Source organism: Microcaecilia unicolor, chromosome 3 (assembly GCF_901765095.1).
Source record: "Microcaecilia unicolor chromosome 3, aMicUni1.1, whole genome shotgun sequence".
NCBI lineage: Eukaryota > Metazoa > Chordata > Amphibia > Gymnophiona > Siphonopidae > Microcaecilia > Microcaecilia unicolor.
Window position 1 is genome coordinate 426,489,483 of NC_044033.1, and position 15,107 is coordinate 426,504,589.

Below are 15,107 nucleotides of genomic sequence, written 5' to 3' on the forward strand. Positions count from 1 at the left end.
GTACACTGCTCAGCGCTCTGCCCACCAACCGCCACAGCGTTTTGGGTCTAACGATACCGCCCAAATCTCTGCCCCTCCGCAACCGCCCAACCTCCACTGCTGTGCACAGCTCAGCGTGCATGCCCACTGAACGATAAACCCAATCGCCGCCTGTGCACCCGCCCTCCCACCTGTGGTTAGTCGGTGCTGCGTGACGTACCCGGAGTAAGCTGACGTCAATTCAGGAGATGGATACAGCCTTACAGAGAGCACAAATGCTTCAAGGCTTCACTGCCACGGAGTCCAGCTTCAGAATGTTGGAGGTGCTTTTATTATATAGGATATATGCTATGCCATATCATCTCACAGCAGGGTATTAGATAGCTTAACACATCTGAATATAATCAGAAACTAAAAAATTATTATAAATATTATATAAACATTTAGTACAATGCCCTCCAAACCCAAAATTAAAAATCTGAATTTCAGCTCAGTTTCATAGCACTAGTACACAGCAGCAGCCAGTCTGATTCTAACTACCTGAATAATGTTCAGTAGCAATTTTATACTAGCTTACCAAATGCTGATCCTCTGTCATAAGGGTTCATCTGCCACTTGTTGAAAACTACAAAACATGAAGGAGGCAAAGAAATTGTTTTAGGACTGCTAACCAGAAACACCACATTACAAGGCTAAAATTGTTTGACCTCATGACTCGTACATGAAACACTAAAACTGGTTAAAAGATAGAAAACAGAGAGTAGGGTTATGGGGATGTTAAATTCCTGCAGGTAGTGATCTCACGAGATGAGGGGTGATGTGGTTCATCATGAGTGTTTCGGGACAAAGATGGCATCTAATTAATGTCCATTATCCCCCCCCCCCTCCAAACACTCCCCAACTCAATCCCCAGTCTTCTGCTCTGTTCCCCTAGCCCTTTCTTCTGCTCTTTCAAGGGTCTCCAGGTCCAATGGACATTTCTTCTCTCCCTATGTCCATTATCAGTCCCTCTGTGTCCTGTCCCAGCACCTGCCTACTGTGTCCCCGCTCCTCCCTGCCCCTTCTAGTGGTCCAGCTGTTCTCCCTCATCGAGGGGGCAGGAATATCTCAAATTTTTCTCTTTTCATTTTGGGTTCAGTGTCTTTCTCACTCTTCCCTCTGCCTTCCCCCCTTGGCATCTCTCTTCCTTCCCTCCATCCTACAGCTCTCTCACTCACCTCTGCATCCATCTCTCTTCTCTCCAGGTCACCTCCCCTCCCCTCTCTCTCCATCCCTGCCTGCAGCATGTTAGACATCTTTGTTTCCTCTCCCCCCCCCACAAGGTCAGGCATCTTCCACTCGCATGTGCCCCCTGAGAACCAGCATCTTCTACTCACACCCCCCCCCCCCCCGAAGGAACCATCATCTTCCACCCGCACCTGCCCCTCCCCAAAGAACCGCATCTTGCACTCATGCACTCCCCTCCCCCGAGTTCCATCAACTGTTTTCATGCCTTTCCTCCTCCCCCCAATGCTCTTCCAACCTTCTCTTTCAATGCCAGCCAGCAGTGTCGGCGATCGAGGCAGGCCAGTCCCTGAAGATTTTTTCTGCAGCTCCCACCTAACGCAGGAATAGGAAGTTGCGTCAGAGAAAGTGAGTGCTGCAGAAAGAAAGCTTCAGGATTGACCCTGCCTTGATTGCTGACACTGCGGGTGCTGGCACTGAATACAAAGGTTAGAAGAGGTGCAGGGTGAGGAGAGAGGAATAAAACAGTTGGCGGACCTCAGTGAGGCATGGGTAGAAGAGCCGGTTCAGGTGGGGATGCAAGGCAATGGGTGAAAAATGCAACTTCATATCTCTAAGAGGAGATCCACCTGGGATTCCCGCAAGTACACCGGTTGAAAAACACTGATTTTAAATCACCCAAAAAATATACACCTCGCATACCTTCCTTAAACTCAAATAATTAATCAACCGTAAAAATGGCACACAATGTACAAATCATAATTCAGGAACACGCTACAAGTACCGTAACCAGACCTAACAGACATACCACTACAGACATAAACCAAAACCGACCCACCACCTATATTGGAGAAGAAAAGGATCATATAGACTCACACCAATGATCCAACATCCAAACATTGAATTAAGTATTAACTATCATAATCTGACTGTGGCAGAAGAGCAGTAACCTAATCCCAACCAAAGAGTGGACTGCAACAACAGAGACAGCAACCTGATCCCAACCATTTTAATAGAAAATAATACAAGGATGTACAAAATTTAGGAGGGAAACACTCATCACACCACCCAGGCTACCAAAACACACGCAAGGAACACACATGCACGCACTGACTTCTATCCACAACTATTTCAATACAGATCTGCAAGAAATAAATATGATATTATAAGAGATCTCATAGAAGTAAAAACACTTTAATCTGCATTGTGGAAACTTGGATGGCCAAAGAGGACACAGTCATACATCAACTGTGCCTCCAGAGCTATTAAATACATTCTATACACAGAAGTGGGAAAAAAAGTAGTCGTCTCTGTAATCCACCACTCTAACCTCTCACTTGAACTAATCGACACTACAACAAACAAAGCATTGAAGGAATTTTTCTAAAATTTAAATCATGCCTCCACTCACTACCCATGGACTGATAGTACTAATACCAACCCCAGACCACCGCTGTGGGTGATTTCAACCTCCATCTAGAAGATGCTGAATGCTTAGAGGGTCTTTCACTGATTAACTTCCTTTAGGAACTAGACCCTCAGACTAGTGAACATTGGCCCATCACACAAATGATGGGCCAGTATTCACTAGTCTGAGGTCTAATACCTGAAGGATTGGAGATTAAGTTGGGGAGTGCTTAGGGGGACTATGGATGGGGAGAGACGTTTGAGGATCTGGCAATTTAATAGATAAGAGTGAAGGTGTGTTGATGGGGTGGGAGAATGAGTGAGAAGTGTGAAAGAAAGGGGTGGCGGGAATAAGAGAGAGGGGATGAACTGCGGGGGAAGGCCGAGACATAATGTGAGTGACCTGGTAGACTGGAGAGAAAGATGAGAGGCATTGAAAAGGGTTCAGGTCCTGAGGAGGTAATAATCGGAGGAAGGGGATAAGTTTCTGGAGGGGTGTTCACTTGAGGGTGGAAATTGGGGTTAAAAAGGTGGTGAAAGAGGAAATACGAGTGGAGGTAGAGTGTAAGAGATTAAAAGCGATAGCATGGAGGCAAGAGAAGAACGAAGAGACCAGGGATGGAGCTGGGACCTGGTGAGGGAATGAGATCTAGTGCAGGGTAGGTGAGGGCTGAGAGGGAATGTGCAGAGGATATAGAGCAGACTGGATGGACTGTTCATGTCCTTATCTGCTGTCATCCACTGTGTTACTATGAAATGGAGGACTAGGGAGAAAGAGACAAAGGAAGCAAGGGGAGTGCTGGAGAGGGGATGAAAGGGAGATGAAAATAGTCAGTAGGCAGATGAAAAACGAAAAGGAGGCATCTAGAAAGAGTGAGAGAATTAAATACGTAAATAAAGGCAGAAAAAATATAGATCAGAGGCAAACAGATGTACAGAATGAAAAGAAAACAGGAGAGAAGACATGGAAATAATTTTGAAGACTGACACAAGGGGTCAAGAAAGGAGAGGTTCTGCATGAGGGGCAAGGAGGTCAGTTAGGGAAGAGATCCAATAACGTAAGGGAAGAGGGGAGACATGCTGCACGTAAGGAAAGGGAAGAGGGGAGACATGCTGCACATAAGGAAAGGGAAGAGGGGAGACATGCTGCACATAAGGAAAGGGAAGAGGGGAGTAGTAGTAGTAGGAGACATGCTGCACGTAAGGATAGGGAAGAGGGGAGTAGTAGTAGTAGGAGACATGCTGCACGTAAGGATAGGGAAGAGGGGAGACATGCTGCACATTACGGAAGGGAAGAGGGGAGACATGCTGCACATAAAGAAAGAGAAGAGGGAAGACAGGATGAACAAGAAGGGAAAGGAAAACAAAATAGATTTGAGGAGGCGGCAGAGAAATTGGTGAAACCTGAATGCGACAGATCAGTGCCAAAAAGACACAGGACAGGAGGTGAGAAAAGAAATTGCAAATGGAAAGGAGGCCCTGGAAACAGAGTTAAGAGCAAAGAGGAAAGCAGAACCAAAGATTGGGAACAAGATAATTGAAATATCACCACCAGACCACAAAGGTAGGGAAAATAATTTATTTCAGTTTAGTGATTGAATTATGGCTGTGGTGTGGAGAATTTACATCTGTCAGCTTTATTTTGCACTGTACGGGAGGATATGCATATCTTTCGTTTTCTGGTGATGCCGACATGCCGAGTCTGGAATCTCTGCTTTTAGTTTCTGTCTGCATATTTTTTGCGGTTCTCCATTTTGTATCAGGTGAGAGTCATGTTCTGCATCTGCAACGGAGGTGAAGGATTCTGCTGGCATGTGGTGTCTGTGTAGGATCTGTAATAGTTCATCTTGCTTCCAGTTCCCAGTGGCAGATATATGGTGCTCTAATGTATTTCAGTAGCACAATTAAATGAAATAACTACTTCTGAAGTTTACTGGTACGGGCAGAGATGGAGACGATTACTTGAGGGATGGAATGATCTTAGCAGGATGGGTGGGTATGGGTTCGATTCCAGTGGTGTGTGCCTTGACAATTTTTTAAGCCTTGTAATTATTCCGCAAGTTAGAAAAAGGTTGAAATCACTGATTTAGATTTATGTTGCTTCTCAGGTTGTGCCTTAGTACCCTCTTGGCTCTTACAGCTTCCTCCTTTGAAGTTCAATGCAGCACCAGGAAATATACAATCTCTTAAGCTGCCATTCTTCAGAGGGGGTTGTGCAGCTTTAAGCTCTATAGCTAGTAGTCAGCATAGGAAATGCTTACTTAAATGATACACTTCTGAGGTCGAAATCTGATAAACAGTTTCAGTTCAAAAAAAAAGATCAAACACAAATTACCTGCACCACCAGTCTTGACTGTGGCTTTGCCCTTTTTCCCTTCCTGATGGTCCTTGAGTGTTTCATAAACTATCTGACTAATAGGGATACTGAAAGCCTAAAATAGAAACATAAAAATTCATTATAAAAAATATTTAAAAGGCATTACCCATGCCAAAAATTTTAAATTAACATACAATGTGCTTTTAACCATATTCTCTATTTTATAAACAGGTTGCCTAAAGTTAGACGCCAACTGCACAACTGCTAGAATTCTAGCACTTGTGCATATAACTGTAACAAGTTCTTGTTGCCCATTAGGCAGTATTCTATAAACTAAGCATGCAACTTGTTTAGTGCGTAAATATAAGGGGGGTGCATAGGGAGAGGTGCATGGGTGGGTCCCACATTTACGCACGTATCTTACAGCACAGTGTACCGTATTTTTCGGACTATAAGACGCACCTAAGTTTTATAGGAGGGAAATAGGGAAAAAAAATTTTTTCCTTTTTCCCTCCTCTAAAACCTAGGTGCTACGGTGCGTCTTGTCCGAGTTCGGGATCGCCCTCCCCTACTCACGTCACGCGATGTTCTCTGGTGGTCTAGTGACGTCGGGGCAGGAAAGAGCCCCCTCTTTCCTGCCCAGCGCGCTGCTCTCCGTCCTCCTGTATGTTGCCTGACGGTCTCTGCGAGATTCAAAATGGCCGCCGAGACTTCAATTCTCGGCGGCCATTTTGAATCTCGCCGAGACCGTCAGGCAGCATACAGGAGGACGGAGAGCACGCGCGCTGGGCAGGAAAGAGGGGGCTCTTTCCTGCCCCGACGTCACTAGAACCACCCAGAGAAATCGCGTGACGTGAGTAGGGGAGGCGATCCCGAAATCGGACCTCGCTACCTTCGGACTATAAGACCACCCCCCATTTTCCTCCCAAATTTGGGGGGAAAAAAGTGTGTCTTATAGTCCGAAAAATACGGTATGTTACAGTACTGCGTTTTAGGCACCCACAGTTACACCTACTAGTGATATATATTTGCATTATTTATACCCCACCACAACCTACGTGGTTTACAATAAAACACTCAAACACACATATAATAAAGTTACAAGCTACACACTTCTGACATCCCACACATAGCAGAAACACACAATAGACCAGCGTTTCCCAAACTGTGCGCTACGGCAAACTCACAGGGTAGCCGCGGTGCACAGACGGGAGTTCATGCCAAGTGGCGTCAGAACAAGTGTTGGCAGCCAGGGAGTGCAACTCCTCCTCCACAACCCCCCCCCCCCCCCCCCCCCGCAATAATCCCCACTATCTTTGTAAAGGCAAAACCGATGTAGCTACACTGGCTGGGGCAAGCTCAGCTATGATTGGTCACAGAGCCTGTCTGGCGCCTAAATAGTGATCCTGATTGGGAAACAAAGAGCCCCTTCCTTGCTTCCCAATCAGGAGTGCTCTTTTAGGAGCCAGACAGGCTCTGCAACCATCACAGCTGAGCTGTGATCAGTAGCTTTACAAGTGTGATTCTGAGGAAGGCAGCTGACGTACTAGGGTAGACGAAGGAAGCCTGCAGGGCTGGTTAGGCTGGAATTCTGTCGGTGATGGCTTGCAGGTACACCGGAGAGGGAGAGAGAAGCAGATGCCAAAAGCGAGTGCAGGGCAATCAACCTGGATATTAAAAACTACTGCAACAGCCTCAGTGCAGCAACAATCTTTGCAGGCGAAGCTGTGCAATGGAAAGATTTTTGAACAAGAAATGCACAGCTAAAGAAAAGGAAGATGAACCACGACCAGTGGTAAATTTGTGAAAAAAATGAAAATATTGGAAATATGACGATACTTATCTACATTTTGGTTTTACTTGGTAAATGTCAATCATACAGAACATCCGCAGTGTGTAATATGTCTCAAAATTTGGCTCTAGAGTGCATGATCCCAAGTAAACTAAAAAACCCCACTAGAGATCAACATCCAAACATGGGTAGCAAATCCCATGATTATTTCACAAGTTAAAAGAATAAAAGAACAAAAAAAAAAAGTGTGAAGATATGAGATCTGAGCACACATCACTATTGTACTACTGTAGCTCATGATGGCTTCTCCCATGGCAATATATTGCCTGTGTGTTCGATTAAGGCAGGAACTTTATTCTCATCTCAAAGAAGAAGAACATGAGTGTGCCAGAAACTTTCTTGGATACTGATTTTTTTTGTCAAAATTAGGTACCTATGTGATTCAAAAAACTGAATATGTGCAATCTCTCATTTCAGGGAAAACAACACACATATATTCTGAAACTCACAGTGAAGGTCCTCGGCCTTCAGAAAAAAGTTACTACTATGGAGAAAAAAAATTAAATGAAGATGGCTGCAAAGACTGTTTCCCCTTGTTGGAGCACTTTTTTACATCAAAGATGTTTACTGACCAACAAACTGAAATATGTTTTTGAGGAGCACCTAACAAAGCTGAGCCACTGGTTTTAAAATACTTTCCTGAAGATATGGAGAAGTTTGCATGATCCAAGACCCATTCAGTGCTAAAGGCCCCATCTGAATTTACTTCTACAGAAGAAGAAAATCTTAATGAGCTATCTTGTGACAAGACCTTAAAACAAATTTGGCAGCATGGAACCAACTTGAGTTTTGGATATTAATAAAAAATGAATATCCTCTGCTAAGCACTAAAGCTCAACGAATTCTAATTTCCATTTGCGACATCATATCTTTGTGAAGCAAGGTTTTCAGCAGTTGCTGTGATAAAAACCAATTATCGCACAAAATCAATGTGGAACAGGAAATGAGGTGGTGGTGTCCAAATCTGATTTCAAGGTTGAGAAGTTGTGCAGTGCCCAACAGGCATATACGTCCCATTATAAAAAACTAAATATGTTGAATCTTTGACTGCATGGTTGCAAAGATTGCTTCCCTCTGTTGCAGTAGTTTTACAATTCAATGATGTTTATTTGACCATAACTTAAATCTGTTTTTTGAGGAGCACCTACACAGTTTGAATGGATCTACTGAGCTGTCTACAGACAACCGTAAAAAAAAAAAAAAATTGCAGCATGGAACAAACAGTTGGTATTATAAAAAAAGATAATATCCTCTGCTAAGTGGCAGGGTCCAATCTGATTCCAAGTTAAGAAGTTGTGCAGACTGCAGTTGCTCAACAGGCGCACACGTCTCATTAGTAAGTAATTATGGTTATTTAAGAATAAACTATTTTTCTTTCAGTTTAATTGTTGGACCTAACTACTTTAATAAGAACTGTTATGATTTGTTACACATATTTTTTTAGACTTAGGAGTGCCGTGAAAAATTACTCATACACTAAGGGTGTCTTGGCCCAAGAAAGTTGGGAACCACTGCAATAGACAACTGTCTCACCAGAGTAAATAATACACAATAATATGTATCTACTCCTCCAACCTATCCCATTAAATAATGTAATCTGCCTCCCAAAGGCAATACAGTAGTAAAAAAAAAAATCCCTGACAAAGAGCCCCGTTGTTTTGTTACGCTGTGTCAAGAAGAAACTCTGAATTATTCTGGCACAGCGTAGCCAAAACAAGGGGACTCCTTGGGGCTTTTTTTTTTTTTGGGGGTGGGGGGGTGTTACTGTGTTGTAGCAATATGCTCCAGTTGAAGATGGATAGACCCAACCAAACATGGAGAATAAAAGATTAAAGAAGTCACTTCAGTTAAGTGGTTTTTGGATTTTGCTGTGCACAGCAAAGTATTACTGCCACAAGGGACCGATCAACAAGGCTGTTAAAACTTCTCAAAGCAACTGAAGACCTGTGTTAAAGCTGGGGGTGGACACTAAGAATGCACAGTGATTGCGAAATTCAACTGTATCACTTGAATAACGTTAATTTTACTGTTTTAGCTTGAATATTTTTAAAGTGCAAAAATCATTAGGTAGCAATGCTATAAAAACATCAACACAGCTAAAGATAGTTAAATATTATTAAACAATATTTAAGTATGATGACTAAGTATATAAAAGTTCTAATTAAAATTCAAAGTGTTTTCTAATAAAAAAGCATAAAAAAACTCTAGGGTGTTAGCTTTATTGTCTCACAGTATAGTTTTGACAAGACTAAACTTTGTAGTAACATTCAAAATTAATAGCGAGTATATGTCTTCAATCTTCACCCTTCAACCCTCTCCCTCAACCAACCAACCCAGACCTCCTTCTCCTCCTTTCCTGATATCTCCGAGGAGGAAACCGCCCGCCTTCTTTCCTCCTCAAAATGCACCACTTGTTCCTCTGATCCCTTCCCCACCAACTTACTTAACACCATCTCTCCTACTATCACCCCCTCCATCTGTCATATCCTCAACCTCTCTCTCCACTGCAACTGTCCCCGACACCTTCAAGCATGCCGTAGTCACGCCACTCCTCAAAAAACCATCACTAGACCCTACCTGTCCCTCCAACTACCGCCCCATCTCCCTCCTACCCTTCCCTCTCCAAGATACTTGAGCGCGCAGTCCACAGCCGCTGCCTTGATTTTCTCTCCTCTCATGCCATCCTCGATCCGCTTCAATCCGGTTTTCGCCCTCTTCACTCGACAGAAACAGCACTCTCTAAAGTCTGTAATGACCTGTTCCTTGCCAAATCCAGAGGCTACTACTCCATCCTCATCCTCCTCGATCTATCCGCCGCTTTTGACACTGTCAATCGTGACTTACTTCTTGCCACACTATCCTCATTTGGGTTCCAGGGCTCTGTCCTCTCCTGGTTCTTCTCCTATCTCTCCCACCGCACCTTCAAAGTTCACTCTCATGGATCTTCCTCCACCCCCATCCCCTTATCTGTTGGTGTTCCCCAGGGAATCTGTCCTTGGACCCCTTCTCTTCTCAATCTACACCTCTTCCCTGGGCTCCCTGATCTCATCTCATGGTTTCCAGTGTCATCTCTATGCTGATGACACCCAACTGTATCTCTCCACACCAGACATCACCGCGGAGACCCAGCAAAGGTATCGGCCTGCTTTATCCGACATTGCTGCCTGGATGTCCAACCGCCACCTGAAACTGAACATGTCCAAGACCAAGCTTATCGTCTTTCCACCAAAACCCACTTCCTATCTCAGTTGATAGCACCCTCCATCCTCCCCGTCTCATCTGCCCGCAACCTCGGAGTCATCTTTGACTCCTCTCTCTACTTCTCTGCACTATCCAGCAGATAGCCAAGACCTGTCGCTTCTTCCTCTTTATCAGCCAAAATTCGCCCTTTCCTCTCTGAACACACCACCCGAACTCTCGTCCACGCTCTCATTATCTCTCGCCTGGACTACTGCAACTTACTCCTCACCGGCCTCCCACTTAGCCATCTATCCCCCCTTCAATCTGTTCAGAAACTCTGCTGCACGTCTCATATTCCACCAGAACCGATATACTCATATCACCCCTCTCCTCAAGTCACTTCACTGGCTTCCGATCAGATACCGCATTCAATTCAAGCTTCTCCTTCTTACCTACAATGCACTCAGTCTGCTGCCCCTCACTATCTTTCTACCCTCATCTCCCCTTACGTTCCCAGCCCGTAACCTCTGTTCACAGGATAAATCCCTCCTCTCAGTACCCTTCTCCACCACCGCCAACTCCAGGCTCCGCTCATTCTGCCTCGCCTCACCCTATGCTTGGAACAACCTTCCTGAGCCCTTACGCCAAGCCCCCTCCCTGCCCGTCTTCAAGTCTTTGCTTAAAGCCCACCTCTTCAATGCTGCGCTCGGCACCTAACCTTTACCGTTCAGTGAATCCAGACTGCCCCAATTTGACTGCCCCTATCGGACAGACCCTTCACTTGTCTATTAGATTGTAAGCTCTTTGAGCAGGGACTGTCTCTCTTTGATAAATTGTACAGCGCTGCGTAACCCTAGTAGCGCTCTAGAAATGTTAAGTAGTAGTAGTAATCTACTCAATAATTACAGTCTGAAATAACAATTCATCATATTATTCACGTAAGATTTTGTAGCCAAAGGTGGAATCTATCTTAACTCCTCAACCACACTTTTGCTTTGCGAAAGATACTCTGATCAAATCTCAACACGAATATATAGATCACTCAAATCTGTCTCCTCTACTTGTTCCAGTTGTAAAAGCACAGTCTTTTGCTCCCTTCGGGTCTGTGACCTCTTTCTACCTGCTGCCTGTAACTTGCATGTTCCTGTGGCCCAGAAACTATTCACATAGGCCAGCTCTGTGGCCTTCGTTCTGCCACATCCCACCCTCTCTACTGCAACTTCTTGTTTAATGATCAAAACAGGAAGTTGCAGTAAGAGGGCGTGATGCAACAGACGAAAGGCAATGAAACTGGCCTGTGTGAATCAATGCCGAGCCACAGAATCATGTAAGGTACATGCAGCGGGTAGAAAGATCACAGACCTGCAAGGAAGAGGATGAGAAGGGAAGTGCTATCTAGACCTATAGGGGGAGAAAGGTGCTGAACCCATGGGGAGGGGAGCTGGAGGGAAAGGAGAAAGATGCAGGACCTGCGGTAGGGAGGACGGAAAGGAAGAAAAAGAGATGCTGGACCAAGGGGGTGAAGGGAGAGGGAGTCAAATACTGAACCCATAGCAAGAAGAAGAAAGGGAAGGAGAGCAGGAAGGTAAGCCAAATGCTGGGAAGAGCGGGGAGGAAATAGAGGGAGAGAAGTTGGGGGAGTTGGATAGGAAGACGACACATTGGTGTGGAAGAGAAGGGAGATGCTAGACACAGGGAGGTAACAGAGAGGAACCAATGTACATGGGTGGGGGGGGGGGGCAGATGAAGCGTGAAGATGATATATGGACACAGAGGCCGCATCAACCCAATGACTGAACACAGAGTCTCCATCCGAAAGTGGCTGGACTGAGGCAAGCCTTGATCCCTTTGAGGTCCAAGATGGGCCAAAAGGAGTTGCCTTCTTTGGGACCATGAACTAGATAAGGCATATCGGTTCCACCGCTCCAAGAGTACATAGGTGTTGCAGACTGGAGGCAACAGCCTGCTGCTTCAGAGGCAATCTGCACGAAGAGGCCATGAAGGCATCATATACCGGCTGGGCAAACTTTAGAGAGAACTGCCATCCTGACCACCTCCAGGACCCACTGGTCTGCTTGTTAAAGAACAGACAGCCTCTCTCTCACCTGGATGAACGAGGGGTCCGGCGCACCCTCACTGGGAAGGATGACCAGTCACTGTTCCTTCCAAGGAGCTTGCGACACAAGTTCTTGGAGGACCATGAAAGGAATCTTGCTTGAATGACCTGCCTTGGCTAGCCCTGAGCTGAGAAGTGCAGACCGCACAGCAGTCACTTCATGAACCAATAACCAGGGCATCCACCTAGAGAATGTGCAGTACCTATTAATCTCCCCTGGAACGAAGGAATAAAAGTGCTCAAGAGCCATGGTATCGCCAAAGGGGCCATAAAGATTCTCCCACTCTGCCAACAAGCATGCAGACAAGAGCCTTGAGTAGGGGAAAATGCTTCAGGATGTCCTGCAAGGTCCTCCAGTAGAGGGATCCCCCTCGAAAAAGTCCCCAGCCAAAGTACTGAGTATGGAAATGGCCCTCATAACCTTGTCAATCAGACAAGATAGCTCCTCTTTCCAGAAGACAGTACATTGGGACTGCTCTTCATCTTCCCAACATGGCGGGGGGGGGGGGGGGTCCCTCCAAATCCGAGTCCCGCAGGGGACCAGGAATCCGAGACGACCTCCGAGTTGAGCAGAGCCTCTGGTGTTGTCGCCTCTGTCATATGCCTTTTAAAACCCAAACCAGGACCCCTCCCTGTCAGACTAATTGCACCAAGCTCTGAAGCCAAAGAGCTCCTGGAGCCCACCACAAAAAAAAATGGGGGTGGGGGGGAGGAGGAGAGAGAAAAGGAAGACTCCCAACCAAGTCCCACTGTCACACCAAAACATGCATCTTCCCATGCCACCACGTCAACTCTGTAATGTTTAACAAAAGAATGCCGAGAAGCCCAAGTAGCTGCTCAACAAATGTCGTCCAAAGAAAGGATGCCAGTTTCTGCCCAAGAGGCTGCCTGCGCTCGAGTTGAATGTGCATGCAAACCCTCTGGAGAAACCTGACCTTTCATAAGATATGCAGAGAAAATGGCCACCTTAAGCGACCAGGCAATGGTCGCTTTGGATGCAGCATAACCTTGCCTGGGACCCGACAACAGCACAAAAAGATGGTCCGAGCAACGGAATTCATTAGACATCTGCAGATACCAGAGAAGAAATCATGAACATCCAAAGCCAAAACACAGAAAAGTTCTCTGGAAAATCCACCTCCAAAAGAGGGAAGAAAAGTGGCCAAGTCAAATGAAAAGCAGACATGACATTTGGCAAAAAGGACAGAACTGTCTGCAGAGTAATACTCGATTCTGAAAATTGAAGAAAGGGCTCCCAACACGACGGAGCCTGAAGTTCAGAGACCCAGCATGCTGAGAAAATATCTACCAAAAACACTGTCTTCAGTGTAAGATATTATCAGAAGCCAGAAACAACGGTTCAAAAGGTGTGCCCTGAAACGCACTACGCACAAGATTCAACTTCCAAGAAGGGAACGGACGATGTACCGGAGTTTGAAGGTGAAGAGAACATTTCAAAAACCGTGCCACATCCAAATGAGCTGCAAGGGAGAAGCCTGACACCCAACCTCAGAACAGGCCAGGGCTATGACTTGTACGCCAAACCATTCTGCAACCCTTCTTGCAGAAAAGCCAAAACCTGCAAAACAGACGCCTCAAAGGGGGACCAAGCGTGATCCGCACACCATGCCTCAAAGGTACAACAGACTTTGGCATACACCATCATTGTGGAATGTTTCCGGGCTGAAAGCAAAGTGGCGATAACCGCATCATCATAGCCCTTCTTCCTCAGCCTCGCACTGTCAAGAGCCAAGCCGTAACACCAAAGTGGACGATGTCCTCCATCTGTACTGGACCCTGATGGAGGAGTCCGGGCATGACTGGCAGTGATAGAGGAGGTTCTACTAGCAGTTGAGCCAAATGGCACACCACGGATGGTGTGATCAGTCTGGAGCTACTAAAACCACCAGTCCTCGATGAAGTCTAATCTGATGCACAAGACGCCAGATTAAAGGCCAAGGGGGGAAGACGTATAGAAGGCCTACCTTTGGCCAGGATTGCAAGAGAGCATCCAGTCCTGCTGATTCGACCTCTTTTCTTCTGCTGAAGAACTTGAATACCTTGGCATTCACCCTGGTCGCCATCAGATCCATCTCTGTTGTGCCCCACTGTTGACAGCTCAAATGGAACACCTCCATTGCCAGTTCCCACTCCGCCAAATCAAGGAGATGATTGAGAAAATCAGCTTGAACACTGGACTAGCCTGCAATGTGAGCCACTGACAAGCAGAGAAGATAAGTCTCCACCCACTGCAGAAGGAAGGTCACCTCCATGGCCAACGCCACGCTCCGAGTACCACCCCTGCGCTTGATGTAGGCCACAGCTGTGGTGTTGTGCGAGAGAACCCGGATCACCTGACCTTCCAAGGAACTCCTGACAGGATTCGAGGGCCATCACCACCGCTCTCAATTCCAGCTGGTTGATGGGCCAAGTCACTTCCGTCTCTGACCAACGGCCCTGTGCCACGCGATGAAGACAATGAGCTCCCCACCCCGTAAAGATGGCATCTGTGACTATCATCAAACACTGTGGTGACACCAAAGGAATTCCCTTCCGAAGACTGGAGGCACACAGCCACCAGGCCATGCTATCCCTCACAAGAGGAAGCCAAGGCGGTGACGTTGATAATCCTAGGACACCGGAGACCAGCAACACAAAAGTGCGCACTGGATCAAGATATATGAGCCCTCGCCAATGGTACCACCTCCAGGGTGGCTGTCATCGAACCAGGACTAGAACATAATCCCAAGTTCAAGGAAGGAGAGAACTCAAGAGGCCGGAACCTAAAATTGAGCTTGAGCCTCCTACCTTCCAGTAGGAAGACACATCCCTGAGTCATGTCGAACAGCACTTCCAGATACTCCTAAGACTAGGAGGGTACTAAGCGGCTCTTGGGAAGATTGATCAACCAACCCAGGGACTGCAGGAACGCCAAAACTTGATAGGTGATCACCCAGCTGGCCTGTTCTGACTCTGCTCAAATCAACCAATCATCGAGATAAGGATGAACTTTTGATCTCCTCTTTCCGGGG

General features: G+C 46.1%; 1 protein-coding gene across 1 annotated transcript in view; it reads right to left on the reverse strand.

Moving 5' to 3' along the window:
• Positions 1-542: 542 nt before the first annotated feature.
• Positions 543-15,107, reverse strand: part of LOC115464788 (ATP-dependent RNA helicase DDX1-like) — a 56,434-nt gene continuing 41,869 nt past the window's right edge. Inside the window, exons 5-6 of the mRNA XM_030195149.1 lie at positions 4,946-5,042; positions 543-604 (exon numbers count right to left, since the gene is read on the reverse strand). Coding sequence (XP_030051009.1) covers positions 543-604; positions 4,946-5,042 — 159 coding nt within the window. The remainder of the gene's footprint in view (positions 605-4,945; positions 5,043-15,107) is intronic.